The following is a 19,114-nucleotide window of genomic DNA, read 5'->3' as shown; positions in this document are numbered from 1 at the left end:
CTAACCCCACATGTGTGTCTTTACTTGTCGATGATTTGCTGTGTATTTCTGCTCCTTGGCCGCAGTGACATTAAGCCTTGCCAATCTAATACTTTCAAATCTTACCGGAGGTAGGTCACATACTTTTTGCATTTCTCTCTGTGTCATTAGCAACATATCTTTAACCAGGCCCTTCACTGTTCTTGGCTGCAGCCTCATGAATGCACAGAGACGAGGCGAACTACGAGGCTTTTGGTGAGGTCCAAATGATTAATGTGATTATTTCAGATCTCCCCTTTTGCTTTCTCAGGAATTTTCTTGAATCTGTTCTTTGATTAATGGCTTTTTGTCAATAAAAAAATAATTGAAAAGAGGGTACAATTCAAATGGTAGTTTGTTATTTGTGAGTAGTCATATGTGCCGGCTAAAGTAGCAGCTCCACAGTAAAACACAGCTGTCCAACCTTCCAGGCACACATGCTCCGGACAAATTAAGACTTCAGATATTCATCACCCCAAAATAGATGTGAGAGACAGTTTAGAAGCTGTTGCTTTGGAAACCTATTGTATGTTCAATCTACAGTATAAAGCGAGGTACAAAAAGAAGGACCAACAGCAAAGCGATTTGTTTTCCTTTTTTATTAAATTAATATCGTATAAAATCAAAACGCTTGACACACAATCAATGCTCTACATTCTACACTCTCTTTTTCACATTCACTACCACACACCCCTGACTTATAGGCTGCTGTCATTTAACTTATCCAGCCATGAAGGCACTCTTCAGTTCGATTTTTCACTGTTTGCTTATCGGTCAAGCCTTGCGGCTGTTGTTTAAGTTACATTATTGTACACATGCAGCTATGTCTGACCACAGATCAGTTGTATTTGGCTTCCTAGACAAGGTTACTGTGACGCTGGTCCCACAGGTTGCTGAGCTGGAGCTGCTACATGCTGCCCTGTCAAGGGACTGGAGGTGGACAGAGACGTGCAGACGTTATGAGGTTCAGTGTCAGTTCTGCTGTGACATCCTCAGGATTTGGAGTAGCAGACCCTGCACCTCTTCATCCATTCGGCCCTGCTGGGCAACACACAGTGTAAGAAAATTAAGTTTCTACATTGTATTCTAAATAGTTTTTTTTAGTTCTATGAGTACAGGCAGAGCCCCCATAACAGGCTCTATAGGTTTACCCACTCATCCTTGCAGAGCAGCAGATGGAAATATATTCAGGTTTGGCCAAAGACAGTCTGCCTCAAGCTAGCCATTAATAAAAAAAACCTGCATCTGACCTCCATCAAGAGAGGGCAAATGGGAGGAGATTAACACTACCCCTGAAAAGAGATGCTATCTCAGTATGGCAAGCAGTCATCAAGCCATCAATCATGCTGACAAGGAGGTAAAGGCTTTTGCTGATTATACTGTTCATACGATCAGATTGCACAGATTGACTGTAACGCTATAGGCCTCTTCCAAAGTGTGAAAACACAAACCCAGGAGAGAAGTTAAGTGCCCATGTACAGTATGTACACCCTGGAACCAGACACCTTTAAATGTGTTGAGAAAAAAAAATATGAATAATATTTTAATTCAATCTCAATGTACCAGGAAGAGAGATTAAACACACTGGACAGCCTGGCCATCCCTAGCCTGCATAAAGCATAAATAAGGAGCCAACAGTTCTCTTTAAGGTCAACGACACCTGAGCAATCTCTCATTACAACCAACGTGACAAAAGAAATAGCTAATGTGAGCACCTTAGTTGTGGAATATGATGAAACTGATAGAACGAGAGAATGACTCGAGTCTTTTTTTTGCCTGCAGCTCTTCTGAAATTTCATCCACTTTTGTCTGGTAATCAGAGACGCTGAACAGATCGTTCCGGCTCTTAATTGTCTGCACCACAAAAGGGGACAAACTCAAATCCAGCAGTCAGTGTCGTTCACTGAGCGGCTGTCCAGCCACTTGCGTGTAGAACTCTTTTATTGATCCATCCTGAGATCCATGCATACACACATGGAAACCTTTTTACATCTCACAACATACGGTTTAAGTCTTAGTCTGTGCTCTGGCGTGGATCTGTGCATTCAACTCACCTGTACGGCTGCTAGTAAATGCGTCCGGTACACAGTCACCACCTGTTTGTGCTTTCTCTCCCAATCCTGCAAAAAGGACACAGAAAATGTCAATGTCATGTGAAGTCTTAAGTGTCTGGTTTTTTTTTGTTTTTATGGATGATGGTATATAAATATAAGTGAGAAAAAAAGTATTTGGGAAATCATATTTTTTTCTTCACTTCCCACATCCCTACGATCAGTGCTCTCCTCACCTGGAGCTGCTGGGTGAGAATGGCGATCCTGTTCTGCAGTGCCACTTGCTGCCCGGGGTTACCATGATGGGTAGATGAGGAGGAGGAGGAGGTGATGCCAAGAGGAGGTGACAGAGCTCCCAGGGCCTCCTTTAACCGAAACATCTCCTTGGACAGCTCTGTAATCTGCGACAAAGACAGAGTTTATGAGTTTGGCCACTTTTAAAGCTGCTTCAACAGCAATTAGTTTGACCATCTGAACTCTCACCTTGCGGTCCTTCTCTTTGACCAGGCCCTGGGATTCCTGGATGCCCTTGTGGAGCTCCTGGATGTGGCTGGATTGGGCCTGTAGTTCGGCTAGCTGCTGCTGCACCGTGGCCAGCTGGGACTCCGCGACCTGCCGCTCGCTCTTGTTAAACAGAGCCTCCCTCTGCACCTGGAACACCTAGAGCAGTAAAACCGGAGGAGGAGGAGTTGAGGCTTGCAGAATCAGTAATCTCTTTTAAATCACTTCTTAAAACACATTTTTATAGATTGGCTTTTATGTGATGTCGTCGTTTTATTTGGTTCATTTTCATTTGGTCTTGGTATTTTATCTTATATTTGTTTACTATATTTTACCATTATCACTTGATTTTATTTATTTCATTATTTTATTTATTTTATTTATTTTATTTATTTTATTTATTTTATTTATTTTATTATTTTATTTGTTTATTTGATTGTCACTTGTTATTTCATTTTGTTTCTTATGCACTGTCTTGCTGGCTGGTCTGTCAAAGCACTTTGTAAACCTTGTTTTTAAAAGGTGCTATATAAATAAAGTTATTATTATTATTATTATTATTATTATTAAAACCATCAGTGGCACTTTGTCACTTCAGCAAGACAGTCAGTTTGATCAATCTCAAATTAAGATGCTTTCTGTTTTTATAGATATGCTGGCTAATCCAGGAGTTTGGTTTTTAAAGGGGAATTACAGTTGCTGCTGTAATTAATATAATTCATACAGACAGATATTTACACAGAAAAAGACCCCTTATGGAAATGGATTTAAATTTCATGTGTTTACCTTTACGATGGTAATAAAGCTTCTCCACCGCTCTGCTATTTGATGTCTTTAAGATTTCCTAAGTAACATCTCATGCTACACCATGTCTTGTTTCCTGATTTAGTGGATGAACATACCCTCTTCTTCCTGTTTTCATTTCAGTAAAATTTAAAATATTTCTTCTACATTAATATTCCCCAAAACACTGTTGTCTGAGTTTTTGCTCAAAGGTTTCCAGTTTCCCATGGTAACGTCTCTCTCCCTATGATCTTCGTACACCCACACTAGAGTGCACATAAATGCAATAAACCAACCAACAGTAAATATATACACATTTGCTTTTGTTGCTTTGTCTCAGGGAAGTGTGACTTTGTGACGGTCCTGCCTCCATTACCAGCACAAATTTACCGACTAGTGTGTGTTTAAGCAACTACTGTTGAAGCTATTTCATTAGTTTAATTATTTTGTTATTTGTTATTTTTGTTGACACTCGTCTAGGTGAAGGGATATAGGTAGGAGGTGTGTCTGTGCCTTTTACTTTTGGCAGGACTCAGTTTAGAAGTGCATCTGCTCCTAACAAATAAGATGCATTCACTTGTGTGTCCCTTTCAAAAACCTTGTTCTAAACAGTGAGTAACTTGTTTTTTGAAAACTGTGACTATGATTTTAACTGGTTGTGAAACAGTCTCAATTTAATACTGATGCCTGTATATATCCTTCAAACGTAAACAAGACTTGATCGGATTCATTGTGAAATCTGAAGGAATCATGCAGGTTCACCAGAGTCCTTCAGCCCTGACTCAAGAGGAACCACAACCCAGAGGGGGGCAGACTGTCAGACCCCTGCTGCAGTAAAATGAGAGGTTTTCTAAAGGGAGAATTTCATCCACAAGGACAGCTAAACACAAATTGAAAGTTCCTTGTAGTAGCTTTCAAATTAAATTTTGACACATTTTGCCTTCAATAAATATTGTGCCTCCGGAGATTTTGAAAATTGCCATATTGCAATTTTGATTAAATACATTTTAATCAACACCTGCATAGCTCCTCTATTTCTAAACCATTTTGGCTGCATCTCTAGATCTAGGCCATTATCAGATTATTTTTATTCCTGCTGACCTCGACTTTCTCATGCTCCTCTTTGGGTATGGCATCCTGCATGGCCTGCAGTTTGGCCTCTACACCGGTGTGTCTGTGTCAGGTGATGCACTAGGAATGGACATGTTTTTTTTAGCAGAGCAAGATAGCAGAGCAGGAGAAATGTTGGCTTTTGGTCATTACAATAAAATAAACCTAAACCGTGAATCACGCCTGGACATTGGACTTCTTGCCTGAGTACAATCCTACCTAAATGCTGCATCAGTGGCCTTTTGATGTAAGTTTTGTTTTTTAATTTTTTTGGGGTTGGATGTTGTTGCAAACAGTCTTTGGTTTTGTAACTGAATCCCTTTTACTTTTGGCAGGACTCAGTTTAGAAGTGCATGAAGGCTATTCTAATATCTTTCTCCATGTGAAGATGTGACCCCATATTAACCTCTGTGTTGGCAAACTTGAGAAGGAGACTCAATTACCTAGTTTACAAAGTGAGAGTTTTTATGGAAATGACTTTTAGAGTGTCATTAGAAGCCCATAGTGTACCTACAACACTACTTCATTGCATCAGTAAGCACATATACAGAGGGATCAATGAAACAGAGGGACGTACTGAATAGAGAAAATAATACACATATGAATAATGTAGAGGCAAGAAAAAGGCCTTCATGGAACACAGCTCACTTTGTGGCACACACAATAACATCTAATATGGCTTTAGATGGCATTTGAAGGGACTGAACAAGACAGACTCAGTAACACACATGCGTACACACACACACACACACACACACAGACACACACACACACACACCTCAGTGCAGGTCTTCTCGTGTTTGCGAGTGAGGTCGTTGAACCGGGCCGTGGCGGCGTTGATCTCAGCCTGCAGAGAGAGACGCTGGGCTTCGTGGTCCTCCTTGGAGATCAGACCCTGTTCTGCAGCCTTCTGGGACTTCAGCTCCCTCAGCTCCATCTCCTTCTCGAGAAGAGCCTCCTTGGCTGCTGCTGCACTGCTCTCACTGGCCTGTAGGGAGTGCTGGAGCTCTGCCTAAAAGACAGGAAGCACAAGGATTACCCTGATTGATTCTAATGTACAGTCTGACCAGTAACTCACTTAGAAAGACCGAGCAAAATACTCTTACGTCTTAAATTAAATAAATCATGTAACAACCCATTGGATTACCAGAAACATACATGCTATGCTCATAACCCCGTCTGGATTATAATTTCTTCTAGTTCTACCGACTAACAGTAAAAATCACACTTAATAATGATCAACATTGTACCCCCTAGTTAATCAGACAACCCGATGAAAACAGCTAAAAGCATCTGCTTCTAACAAATAAGACTTGTGTGTCCCTTTCAAAAACCTTGTTCTAAACAGTGAGTAACTTATTTTTGAAAACTGTGACTATGATTTTAACTGGTTGTGAAACAGTCTCAATTTAATACTGATGCCTGTATATATCCTTCAAACGTAAACAAGACTTGATCGGATTCATTGTGAAATCTGAAGGAATCATGCAGGTTCCTCAGAGTCCTTCAGCCCTGACTCAAGAGGAACCACAACCCAGAGGGGGGCAGACTGTCAGACCCCTGCTGCAGTAAAATGAGAGGTTTTCTAAAAGGAGAATTTCATCCACAAGGACAGCTAAACACAAATTGAAAGTTCCTTGTAGTAGCTTTCAAATTAAATTTTGACACATTTTGCCTTTAATAAATATTGTGCCTCCGGAGATTTTGAAAATTGCATATTGCCATATTGCAATTTTGATTAAATTAATTTTTCAGGCCCACTTTCGTCTGAGCCTGAACACCTCATTAGCTCCTCTATTTCTAAACCATTTTGGCTGAACTGCATCTCTAGATCTAGGCCATTATCAGATTATTTTTATTCCTGCTGACCTTGACTTTCTCATGCTCCTCTTTGGGTATGGCATCCTGCATGGCCTGCAGTTTGGCCTCTACACCGGCAGCCTGCTCCTCAGCCTGACTGCGAAGGCTCTTCTCCTCCTGGAGCTCTTGCAGCGTCTGAGCTAGCTGCTCTGATACTGCAGACAGTGCCTCCCTATGTTTCGAGAGTGGCACTGCGTCTTTCAGCTGCAGGACGTCTTGTGCCCGGCCCTCCCGCTCTGCACACAGACAGTCCAGAGCCTGGGCTGCTTCCTGCCTGGCGACGTCCAGTTCTTCTCTCACAGCTGCCATGGAGCGTCTGGAGTGCTCTGATTGGACGGAGGAATAATCGATCACAAAAAGGAAGAGAAAAGTCAATAATCTTGCTTTTTACTTTGTTGCTTAAAGTAGAAAAAAACAACACAGCACACCTGATATGCCCGAGGGCTCTGAGCTCTCTGAATGCTCCTCCTCTTCTTCCTCCTCTTCATCATCTCCACGTGGAGGAGGCCGGAGTCTCTCCAGATCCAGGAGTGCATTGTTGAGCCTTCTAGCCACCTCCGCCCTCTCCCTGGCCAGCTGCTCACACTGAAGCCCCAGATTCACCTGCACCTCCTCCAACTCGGAGCGGGGCACACACTTTCTCAGCTCGCCCTCTAGCTCTGACAAACGCTCCTGGAGACGACGGACCTGATCTCCATCTCCTCCTGCTGCTCCTCCTCCATCTTTCCCCGATGTCCTGCTCTCTGCCAGGGCTGCCTCCAACTCAGCAACTCTGTCTCGGAGGCACTTCCCTGTCTTTTCACCTTCGCCGTCTTTCTCCCCTTCTACTTTCGTGGACTCCCTTTTGGACAGAGCGCCACGAAGTTCCTCTACTTTCTCTCTCAGCTGTTTGATTGTGTCACTGTCCCGGCTGTTCTGACCGCCTGCTTCGGCCAGAGACTTAGCTAGCTCCTCCTCTAGCTCCGTCACCCTTTCTCTCAGCTGCTGTGCCTCCTGGTTGGGACCCTCCTCTGCAGCCCCAGCACCTGCTGCGGCAGTATCCCCTTCACCACACTCCACCGAGAGCACCCCCAGGCGCATCTGCTCTTTCAACTCCTCCAGCTCGGACTGGGAGGAGGCCAACTGCTCCTTTAGCCCTTGCAGCTTCTCCTTAAGAGCCTCCACTCTCTCTGCATCTGCACCTCCTTCCTGAGACTTCCCATCACCACTACAGAACAAGACATATATTATTTATCGTTGATGCACCGACTCAAACATTAAAAATTGTCTAACATCACCCCATAAACCCATGCTAGGGGTTATATCTTGTACGGATCAATATGTGGATAATATACTTAATTGTTTATGAGAAATGGCAATCATGATTTCACAAAGCAGACATTGATGCAGCTTGATTTGTCTGATGAAACGTCCAAAAACCCAAGGATATTAAATTCAACATATAAAGACAGAAAACTATCAAATGCTCACATTTGAGAAGGCCAAACAAACAAGTTTCTGGTCTTTTTTGCTTGACAAATGATTTGCTACATCGGTGAATCGATTACCCAGCTAATTTTTAAAGCATTAGTCTACATTGTACAGAATACAACACATTAAAACTGTAATATTGAAGCTTACAACTGCAACCTGTAATTATACAAATACACATATGTTCCTCAGTAGGAGGTCCAGCTACCATCTAAACATGATATGATGTCATAAGTGCACCTTTTGCCTCTCGGACTGCTCAGCCTACAGCGCGCTGCAGGAAAAATGCTAAAGCTCAGAACTTTTAAAAATGGCTCTGATGGAGACCCCCAAAAGAAACTGTTGAGACTTTGGAAATGACATAAGCAAAAGTGAGCACATATCAGAACAAAAGTCCTGCTCTGATACCGTAGAGCTCCAGTTAATGTTATCTTTGATGGCCACTTAAGTTTGTATCAAATGATCAATCATACCGGTCCTCTGCCACGCTGGAGGCCTCTTCTGAAGCCTGGGCCTGTGAGAGTCGCTCCTGAAGGACTTCAAACTCCTTCCTCAGGGTCTCATACTGGACTATGGGGACAAAGTCCGAGCTGGACGTCTGCATGTCTGTGTCGTCCTTCTCAAACATCTCCAGCATCTGTGCACAACACGGAGAATATGATAGTAACGTATGAAGGATGTCACCTTTCAGTAACTGTGTATCGGTCAATGTTGAGATATGTACTGTAAGATAATAATGCACATAATTTACATGTAGTGCCTTTAGAGTACACTTATCATTTTAATGCAAAGACCTTTAACGTTAAGCTTGTAAGTAGGTAAGACTGCAGGTACTCGTTACCTAAAGAGTTCTCCAGTCATTTAGTATTGTACTTGAGATTTTTAAATAAATGTTCAAAATCAATGCAGCGGCAGACTTTGAATCATATTAAATATACATATGGGTTTCTGTCATAAATGCATAAATCATTTATAAATTGAAGCCCATGCAGACATAACCCTGGTAACATCACTTCAAACCGTTTTCTCACACTTGACAAAGCTCCTCCAGAGCATGGTATTACTGTTTTACAGGCTGAAAAGTACTCCTAATGACTAGTAAACTGACTTTTATGTGTAAAAGTGGTGGAACTGCTATTTAATTAACTTAATTAAATATGAGTTATGGAATCCCTCCTCTATTTAAATCACAGCAGGAGGTTTTGGCTCTAGTTTAATCGCTCTCTTTGCGCTAATATCAGTACTTAGATTTCCCACTTTCCTGTCTGGCTCTTTTTCACACAGCAGGACAGAACTGAAGTTCTTGGCCTGGATCGCTTTTACACAGACAGAACAGTATACTTCAAACAAATGTCTGTGCTTCAATTAGCATGACCCAGTTAGTGAAGAATGTCTACAAACTGGCCCCCATGTCTGCATCTGATGCAGTTCTCTTCTATTTATACCTGTATGGACAGAACTGCCTCAGTGCATTAGTGTACCAGAGTGCGGCGTCATGCGGTTAAAGTGGTCATGACTAATGTTTGAGTCAGGGACATTCAGCCACTCCTCAGCCAGCAGGAGGGGAAAGCACTTAATAATCACTTCACTATCAATTTTTCCTATTTGAAGAGGTGTGTGTGTGTGTGTGTGTGTGTGTGTGTGTGTGTGTGTGTGTGTGTGTGTGTGTGTGTGTGTGTGTGTGTGTGTGTGTGTGTGTTATGTGTATGTGTGTGCAGGCCACAACATTAGAAAAAGAAAACTATGTTATGTCTGATTATTTCAAGCATTTTTTTCTTTTCGTTTTGTTTACTGCTTTAATTTCATTTTTACATTTTTTTTTATATCATCTTGATATGTGTTTGTGTTGTGGGAGATTATGTTTGTGTGCTTTTAAGTGGGGCATCTTGGCAGATAAGTATTTTTTTAGTCTGAATGTGTGATTGGGTGTGACCGTGTTCATGTGTTCGGTGTGGTTTTGTGCATTTCTGCTCTCTCTGACCTCACCTGAACTTTGAGAGCCAGTTCAGAGTTTTGTGAGGTAAGTTCCTCTATTTGTTTGCGCAGCTCAGCAATACTCCCCGGGTCTCCGGGGACAGGGGAGGGGTTGGCCGAGTCTGTGTCTCCTTGAGAAGTGGCCTCATCCTGAGCAGGGGAGGCTCTGGAGCGCTTTGAGAGCAGCTTCTCTAGAGGGAAGAGTTAAAGAGAACCAACAACAATAATCAATCTGTGAACTTCCTGATGACACACAGGAATGCCCATGTGGAATAGCAGGGGAAGTACATGCAGGCTCTCTATCTGGTTCTGGGAAGTACATGTAAACAAATACCTGGGAAGTCAAACATTTCATCCATGTCCTCAGAGTCACTGGCCCCGATACCATGGCCTCCCTTCAGCTCCTCAAGCAGCTTGTCTCTCTCTGCCTCTGTCTCCTCTAGACGCTGCTTCAGTTGGGACAACTAGAGTGCAAACACACACATGTGAAAATGGTGGTTATAGCAAGCAACCCTCAGTCTTTACAAATGCGCTGTTTTCTCTGAAACAGGTGGGTGCGCATGGTGTGTGTAGTACATCTCCCAGGGCAGAGAGGGCGCTCTGTTGCTGCTGCTCAAGGGCTTTGATCTTCTGGAGCAGACGGCCTCTCTCCAGACGCAGGCGGCGAATCTCCTCAAACACCTCTTCGTCCTCCGCCTTACACAGATAACCACAAGATATGTGAAAACCCGACACAGTCTGCATTTCACGTAACAGGGAAAATTAAGGTTCGCAGTGCTAACCTGGGCAGATTGCTGTGTTTCTGTGGGCTGGGGAGATGGAGAAAGAGATTGGGGCTCAGGGGACTGGGCAGGTGGAGCAGGATTTCGCGGCTGTGGAGAAGGTGGCAAACCCTGGAACTTTATGATGGGAAACAGAATAAAATGAATCTTTGTTAGTCATCAAAGCAATAATACTCTTTAGTTAATCTGTCCAGAAGCAATATTGCACTACAGAGTTAATAACAAAGGGATTATTCAAAAAAAGCATGTATTATGGAGACTTATCCTCTCACATAGTAGTAGTGGTAAACATTGTTTCTTTTTAAAAGGGTGCGAACCGATATTATAGGCGGATGTAATGAATATATCTATAAAAATACAGTGAGGCTGGCCTCTACTCGTGGGTTGAGAAGAAGTGTTTTCCATCCAGTGAGATGTTTCTCAAAGTACCTGGATAGGAGAGCGTGGCGGTGGAGGAGCTTTCCGTTTGCGTGGTGTAGTGCCCCCTTGCATTGATGAGGCGCCTGAGTGGACTTGGGGGGCTGCGTGGGGGGGGGTTGGGTGGGAGGTTGATCACAGGCAAGCAGAGGTCAAACTCAACATAATACGGGAAAAATGAGGAAACTGAGATAAGACGAAAGGGTCAGCAACAAAGAGGAGCGAAGGCCAACGAAAAGAAAGGCGGCACACAAAAACAATGACCTCATATTGGAAAAACATGCACAATATGATCAGCCCATGTGGGCCATGAGCTCATTTGATGGAGGGAGTGATCCAGCACGCAGCTATGCAACATTACCTCTTCGCCTGCGCCCTCAGGAGCTTCGTACGCAGCGGGAAAGAAAACACACAGCAAGACACTTTAATAGCTAAAGCAATGAGATTCAGCAAACAGCTTGAGGCACATGAGAATATGTGCATATACACAACAGATATAGACTCTCACTGCCTGTCTCTTTACTGACATGTAGTTTGTATTATCATCATCCATGTCTCTTGTGGCAAATCCACCAAAATCTCCAATTATAGAACATGTGGTCAGGCATTAGATGCACACAACATTCTCCTTCATCTCCTTTTCAAACCAGGCACACATCTGTTCTCCATATATCAGCGATGTCTTTGTTGGGAGATAAAAGCAGAATAAGCCTTTTCTCTCTCTCTCTTTTTTTTTAAACCCTTATTTACAAATCACACCCAGCTGTCCTCCTGATCCACTTCCTCCTATTACAGTTTCCCTGGAGGAGCAGAGTCAGAGCCAGGATCCAGAGCAGCACAGCCACACGCAGAAGCCACAAACTGGATCTGATCATCTGTATGTATGTATGTATCCATATGTTGCCTCCACGTGTTTTCACATTGATGCTGCCACTTTATATTTTCAAAAACTGCTGTAATAAGCTGTTTCATTTCGATTTATGATATAAAATAAATATGATTCTAAACAGAGTGAACTGTCAAAGGAGCCTTGTGAGATCTTCAATCAAGTCTATCTCTACAGGTGGAAAAAAAAAAGGCTTCAGGCCTCATACTGTACCTGGAGGTGCTCCGTCCTGCAGTATTTGCATGATGCGTTGGTTGCCCGTTGTTACACCGTAGTCGGTAGCTTTGTGTCCAAGGGCGTCAACCAGCTGCGCGTGGGCCCCGCCTCTCAGTAGAGCTTCCACGGTCTCAACGCTGTCGCTCTCGCACGCCAGCATCAATGCAGACCTGCCATTCCAAACAAAACATCATAGTTCAAAAGGAAAAACAGCATTACTGAGCAAACCAACAATGCAGTCAAATCAAACACAGCAATTTCAGACTCATCTGCCATTTCAAACTGATAGATCATCAGCCTGTGTGTTATTAGTAAGGCTTAAACCGGCAGAACTCTATTTTCAATTTGGTCATGGATTCAGGATCAGGTTGTGATTCAGGGTGAATTCCAGGAAGAGGCATTGACATTTTTTTCCATTTGATAATATGATGTGGCCTGAACAAATGTCTCTACTAATCCTCTCCAAGCAGATATCCAAAGCTGAACTGAAAGCCCTTCGTCCCTGCTGGAGGTCTTGACCTGCATCCTTCCAAATCTACCCCAAGCTCCAGAGACCTCTATGGGAATCCTTCCTGAATCCTGACCCAGACAACCCCACTGCTGTGAAAATAATCCTGCAGAGGTTTTTTGGTTCTAGCACAGATAAAGAGGGCCGTTTAATGCCGAATTCGGACGCATCTGTCAGAGCTTCAGCAGCAGCTACAAGAGAGCAATCCAGGTCCAGTTGTCATGCTTGCCTCTTCTAACCACAGAGGGTTATTAACTTTTCCAGTACCTTCCCTGGTTGTCTTGTATGTTTGCATTGGCACCTCGACCCAACAGAAAGACACACAGCTCCACTCTGCTCATCTGAGCCGCTAAGATCAAAGGAGTGGCCCCGTCCTGACAGAGAGATACACGCCATTATTCAAACATCGAGCAGCAACAACACATTTAACACGTTTGATAATGATGTCTAAAGTACTACATAAGAGCAAATAAATTAAGTAAATTAAAAGTTAATACTGATTATCATTTATTTATTCATCTCCCAACAAATCAAAACAAAAAAACGCAGGCCAAACTTTATATTCAAACTCTTCAACCTACCCCATCCTGAGCATCCAGACTGGCTTTAAAATCCCACAGGGTCTCACAGCAGGACAAGCAGCCACTGACCGCTGCAGGAAATAATCACAATTATGGCCAAGATATGCAATTTTGAATCTCTAAGCACACTTCTGTGCAGTTGGTTGTAGATAATAGAATTTTGTTAAGTCCAGCTTCAGTGTTGCTTTACACCTGCTTACTTTTAACCTCTTAAAACAGGTTGGATGGGCTCTATGAGAGATTTTTTGTTGTTTGCAAAGTTGCTGTTATGTAACCAGACTGGTGTCATATTGTGGTTCTGTAACTGGTACCTGCATGGTGAAGCGGTGTCCTACCAATGGTGTCAGTGTAGTCTACTTCTAATCTCTCCTGTCGGGTAAACAAAAAATTGCAATATGCAGTTAAAGATAAACAACCTGTAATAAGTGCTTTCTTAAAATGCATGCTTGCATTATTCCATTTATATTTTACAGTATTTATTGGTTAACAAGGCAGTGCTGTTATTCTCTTTTACCTGTAAGAGTCTCTTCAAACACTCTGATTGGCCGTTTTTGGCTGCAAGGTGAAGCGCGCTGAAGCCTGCAACCGGTTATGAAACAGACATTTATAAATAATTTATGACAATTCATGAGATAAAAATTGGATTTGATAATACCCTACCAGCGCCATCAGTGACGTTGACGTCTGCTCCGTGAGATATGATGACCTCCAGACAGTCCAGCCGGCCTCGTGATGCACAGAGGTGGAACCTGCCAGAAGGACGAAAGACAAGTGTTTACAGATAAGAAACGATAATCGGTTTCCATTTCAAATTCTGAGAATTGTTCAGCTCCAACTGTTGATTCCACTCTGTCTATTTAGTTTTAATACACGAGAAAGTAGGCAATAAATCTTCACTGTTTACCCCAAAAAATCATTCAGGGAAAAAATAAAAATAAGAATATCTAGTGGAATAAATACAATGCTTTCAGTACCCACAGTAAACAGCCAGTGGTAGATATTTCAATGGGAAATTTCATTGCTGCTGCAGAATAAATTATGTGTTTCACGTTGCCAGGAGCAACAACAGCACTCATCAAAAATAACTACAAAACTAATGAGTGGAACGAAAAGGAATATAAACATAAGTAATTTATTTCTAATTAATAAAAAAAGGTAAACACCAGGTGCCCAACTTACGCTGACTTGCCCTCTGCATCCAGTTTGGTGGGACAGAGGCCTTTTTTGACGATGAGAGCGGAGACTTTGTCGGGCTCATTCTGCTCCACAGCCTGCAGCAGCCTCTCATCACTCTTACTCCAGTCCTGACTCTGAGGGGGGACCAAGTCAGAGAACAGGTCATCACCCTGAACCGCCCCGACGGAAACTGATACCACACTGCATATCTCATAACAAACAAAACAAAAGATGACTGGGCAGACGAAATTAAATATAAAGCAGCTAGAATGGTGACTATGTGTCAACAGAGATACCAAGTTACAACAAGCTACTTTTAAGACAGAAAATGTTATAAAATAGAGCAATATTTCCTTTTCTATCCCTTTGATTAGTGGATAGAGAGAGAAGATACCTACTGGCAGCGGCAGCAGGCTGAAACAAGGACAGAGCCGCTTCATCAGGCTAAAAACCGGCTGCTGAGGATCCATAATCGCGTAGGGCATCACACACACACACACACACAAATAGCTAAATACAGCCAAAGAGCACCATGCCACCGCTGTGTGTCCAGCCTGACAATACACACTGCCGCCTGGCTACATAACACAGTTACATCTGATACTGCAGAGAACTCTGCCACCCAAAACTTTCTACCAGATACCCTTTAGAGGTCACAGCAGCATCATGGTAGAGATTTACATACCGGAGAATTTATGCTATCCTCAAAATCACACCTCCAATGAAATTGAATGGCTCGCCACACAAAAGCTCTGACACACACACACACACAGAATCACTGCTATATGCTGCTTAACGTCCGCATCCAAAAACGCTATCCCATCATCCTGCCTCAGCTGCTAGCAGGGACATAGCCGGTCTGTCCTCTGCACCTCCTTCCTCTCCTAACTGTCCTCCTTTCTCTGACCTAATAATTTCTCTGCAGCCTACTTCTCTGTAGCAAGCGTCCTCCTTCTCTCCATTAGTTTTTTCTTTTTGTCAGGTCCTGCACGGTACCCCCCCTGGCAGCGTCACACTGTAGATCTGTTTCTCTGCAGTTACAGAGCACAGGCCTGTGTGATGTGAAGACTCAGCAAAGCAGAGGAGAAACAAGCTGGCTCGCTTCTGCAGGTTTTGGATGGCTATTTACGTGGCAGAGGGGATATAATGAGGCAGACAAACGAGCTGAAATCTAGTCTCTTATGCTGTGGAAGGAATGTATATCTCAGGCTACAGGAGGTTTATTTGTGTGGAAAACCCTGGGAGATATATTCTTAACTTCACTAAATGGCTATTAAGTGAACCTACTCATCCAAAGGGATCATCCTTGTCACCATTGTAGTGGCAATCACTAACGCTAACAGGGAGGTAGAGTTTCTCCATTAGGCGACGGACACTAACAGGATGTAATGGTGCGACAAGCATCACCAGGATCCAAACGCTCAGACCACTTTGTAGAGCCAGCGGGTTGCTGGTTTATCTGCCTCTACCAGTGTCCCAGTGCTGCAAGGTCGCTGACCCCAGTATGTCGGCCTGACACGAGCTACTCGCTACATGTTGCAGGGCAAAAAACAAGTAGAATCTTAAAATTGAAATACATAAGGTTACATTGCATATTACAAAACCCTTCAGAGTAGCACAGAGATGACAGCAGGATAGTGGGGTTCCTTTGTGTGTGTGTGTGTGTGTGTGTGTGTGTGTGTGTGTGTGTGTGTGTGTGTGTGTGTGTGTGTGTGTGTGTGTGTGTGTGTGTGTGTGCGTGCACATGTGTGAATAATTGAAGGCCACCTGAGATCTCTGGTTATAGCAGCAGTCTGGAGATAGGCCTGCTCTCCTGCTGCTGCTCAGTGACACTGAATCCCAGTGCCCCCCCCCCAATTCTCCCACACACATGTGCACACATACACACACACACACACACACACACACACACACACACACACACACACACACACTCACACACACACAAAAGGAGATACCTGGGATCTATATAAATGACTAGGAGCAGGTGAACACTGTAATATTAGGTTAAAACACAGCTTGTGACAAACAGGTGTACTACTTTTAAATACATCCAACTGTAACGCTCCACATGTTCACAACATATGGCTCTTACCTCAGTCTTTTTAAACTTTGCCTTCAGACTCTTCATAATGGTTTGATGGCCTCCGTCTCAACAATAGCACTGCAATGAACAAGGCAAAGAAACAAACTTGAGTGTTATTGCAAACTGCAGATTAAAGCTGTGTCTTAAAGTGGCTTTAATTTATTTACCCATGACTCAGACATCAACAGTACACATGCTGGTGCTCCAACATTTTAGGAATACATAATGTGCCAACGAGTGTTATAACTGTAATGCAGTTAATGCTGTCATCACACATGCATAAACTGACCTGCAAAAACCTGTGGAGGACAGTCCAGCTCCAGGTGAGTTCTCCCTCTGTCCCATCAGCAGCAGCACACTGTGGTCACTGCTGCCTGGCGGACGGGGAGGAATGCACCCGCCCCCAATCGTAAATCAACCAATCAGCATTGCGCCAAACGCCGGATCAACGTTTGATTGGCGATGATGGGATGATATCTGCAGTCGAGTGCTGCACAACCAGGACAACATGGAGCATTTGGGGTTTTTTCTGAAGTGCAGGGATGTTATTTTGTGTTTATCAGTCCACATTAAAGTGTTGAGCAGCATTACGTCATTGTAAACGTCATCATTGTGTCTGTACCTCGAACTCACGCTTCAACGAGGGGGCGTGGTTAGTGGAAAGTTCTTTATTTTGGACATTTTCAACCAATCATTGAAACGATACAGTAAATGTGACCAATGGTATCACCGGATGAGCTGAACCCGGAAGCATGTACTTTTGAACTGTAATACAAAAAAAAATCCTTCAGGGCTTACCCAATTAAGCTGGGCTAATTTGACTTTAAACTTAATTTACTTCCCCAAACTATCAAGTACAATTATACTTCTAAGCCTCTGTTGTTATCAACAAATAGAAAGTATGCATGTAATACACACTAGCCACCAAATGAGGGCAGTAAATGCACAGCAGAGGAAACTACATCAGTTATTCTTAGAACTGTGAAGCCTGTTTTTTGCAACTCATAAATTCAACCAAAAGATATCATATCATATCATATTCAAATTGAATGCATGAATTTAAAGGATAGCTTGTATTAATGCATCAGCTTGTTTATGAATGTTGACAGTCGGTCATGCTCTACGGCATGTTTGTGTATCTCATGAAGCTGTTTGTCTGGGGGGAAAAAGCAACAACTGAAAGTGTGAAGTTTAGAGAAAATGTCCCATCCATATTTAGCCCTTTTATAATGAGGGAGTCTTATTAATTATCTGAAAAATTCCACTGCGCCTTGTTGTTTCTGTTTGATTCAATTACATGTTTGTCTCCAATGAAACAGTGTTTATTTTGCAATGAAAACAACAATGGCTTAATACCTGTCTGTCTGTCTGTCTGTCTGCCTGTGATGATCTCTCACTGTGGGAGGGATCCTGATCTTCCATTTCTGTTTTCCTCTCTCCTCTGTCCTCCCCATGTGTCTTCCTCTTGCTGAGTCTGACAGCTCGCCTGTCTCTCTGCCTCTGATTTTCCATCTCTTTCTCAGTTTCAATCTTTTGTTCCGGGGTTAGGTTTACTACATTTCTGGCTCTCACCTCAGCCAGGATGGAAACACAAATTAAATGTATGCTCAATATGTTACTGGGTAAGAGGTTGTGTTAAAACTGAGCGGATTGTGCAGATGAAAAACAGGAATGTATAGCTGTGGGGAGGGGAGAAGGTAAGAAAGATTACTGGTACATTCTTGACAAGCGATAAAAATACAAAGGTAGAAGAAAATAATGGCAAAGAAAGGTCAGGAGTCCCTGAAGAATCTGAATATTGTATTTCTTTGACATCTGAAGAAAAAGATCTTACCATGTGGGAAGAAGTTATTATCATATGAGATCTTGTATCAAGGTCCCATGTTGTTCCAACAAGATCTATATCATTCCCAGAAGATACGACTTGTAACACATCTTATTGATCTTGTTCCCACGTGTTAATGACTGGTTCTCACTACATATGAATCCTGTTCCCACAATATTTAGTTTTCCCACAATCTTGTTTTAAAAAGCATCCTCTTAGTGCAGTAAGAAGGACGCATTAAACAGGTAGAGGACTCCTACCCTGGATAACTTCTTCTCCACAGAAACAAATTTGACATGCCTTTCTATTGGCTGATGTCATGAAATCGATCGTGTCTTTACAACTTCATTGCTATAAATGATTTAAATTGGACAGCAGGGACCTGCGACATGTTTGCAATCACATACCCTCAGGTCTCCCTCAGAAACAGACTGGGGAATTGTTTTTGATCCCCTTGACCCCCCCTTTGGGTCTGAAGTTGGCACTTTGTGAACACTGGGGCAGGCAGGAGGAGGAAGCTGTGAAAGTCTTGATGGGATAATGTTGATGGCTGTGATGGGGGTGGATTGTAGCTCAATGACCTCATACTGTCTCCCCGCCCCTGGGAGAAAGTGAGCTCATGAGTGTCGTAAAGAAGGAGGCATTTACGGTCTTTTAACAGACTTAGATGGCCTTACCCACTGTAGCACACAATCCAATTTAGCAGCCTGGACTAGGGTTAATGGGACATCTGTGAGAGGATGAACACCCACTCAGACAGGATGAAACAAAAGGGACGAAACACACGCTCAGCCCAAAATGCTTTAGCTTTCAATCAGAGTGGACAGGCCTCAGTGCTTTTGTCATCTTGTTTTTGTAATGACTAGTGTT

At 42.9% G+C, this 19,114-nt stretch overlaps 1 protein-coding gene across 1 annotated transcript; it reads right to left on the bottom strand.

Moving 5' to 3' along the window:
• Positions 1–990: 990 nt before the first annotated feature.
• On the bottom strand, positions 991–16,788 carry ankrd24 (ankyrin repeat domain 24). The gene is made up of 23 exons (XM_054603000.1): positions 16,709–16,788; positions 16,429–16,497; positions 14,337–14,467; positions 13,818–13,906; positions 13,672–13,736; positions 13,469–13,526; positions 13,158–13,228; positions 12,844–12,950; positions 12,066–12,238; positions 11,315–11,350; positions 10,979–11,070; positions 10,550–10,660; positions 10,344–10,463; positions 10,102–10,231; positions 9,780–9,958; positions 8,267–8,430; positions 6,752–7,530; positions 6,333–6,649; positions 5,242–5,463; positions 2,553–2,729; positions 2,306–2,470; positions 2,073–2,138; positions 991–1,056 (listed from the first exon to the last, which is right to left on the bottom strand). Exons 2-23 carry the CDS (start codon positions 16,462–16,464, stop codon positions 991–993), a joined length of 3,354 nt encoding a protein of 1,117 aa, XP_054458975.1. The 5' UTR covers positions 16,465–16,497; positions 16,709–16,788.
• Between the last annotated feature and the right edge of the window lie 2,326 nt (positions 16,789–19,114).

Source organism: Anoplopoma fimbria, chromosome 8 (genome assembly GCF_027596085.1).
Source record: "Anoplopoma fimbria isolate UVic2021 breed Golden Eagle Sablefish chromosome 8, Afim_UVic_2022, whole genome shotgun sequence".
NCBI classification, from domain to species: domain Eukaryota; kingdom Metazoa; phylum Chordata; class Actinopteri; order Perciformes; family Anoplopomatidae; genus Anoplopoma; species Anoplopoma fimbria.
This window is presented reverse-complemented; position numbering and strand designations above follow the sequence as displayed.

What these genes read in the sequence shown, in the direction of transcription:
- ankrd24 (XM_054603000.1), bottom strand. Translation starts at nt 16,464, where the DNA reads ATGAAGAGTCTGAAGGCAAAGTTTAAAAAGACTGAG. An exon ending in GATGCAGAGGGCAAGTCAGC is followed by an intron (nt 13,907 to 14,336) that starts GTAAGTTGGGCA and finishes TCCTTCTGGCAG; the next exon opens with GTTCCACCTCTGTGCATCAC. An exon ending in AACTGGCTCTCAAAGTTCAG is followed by an intron (nt 8,431 to 9,779) that starts GTGAGGTCAGAG and finishes TGTTGTGCACAG; the next exon opens with ATGCTGGAGATGTTTGAGAA.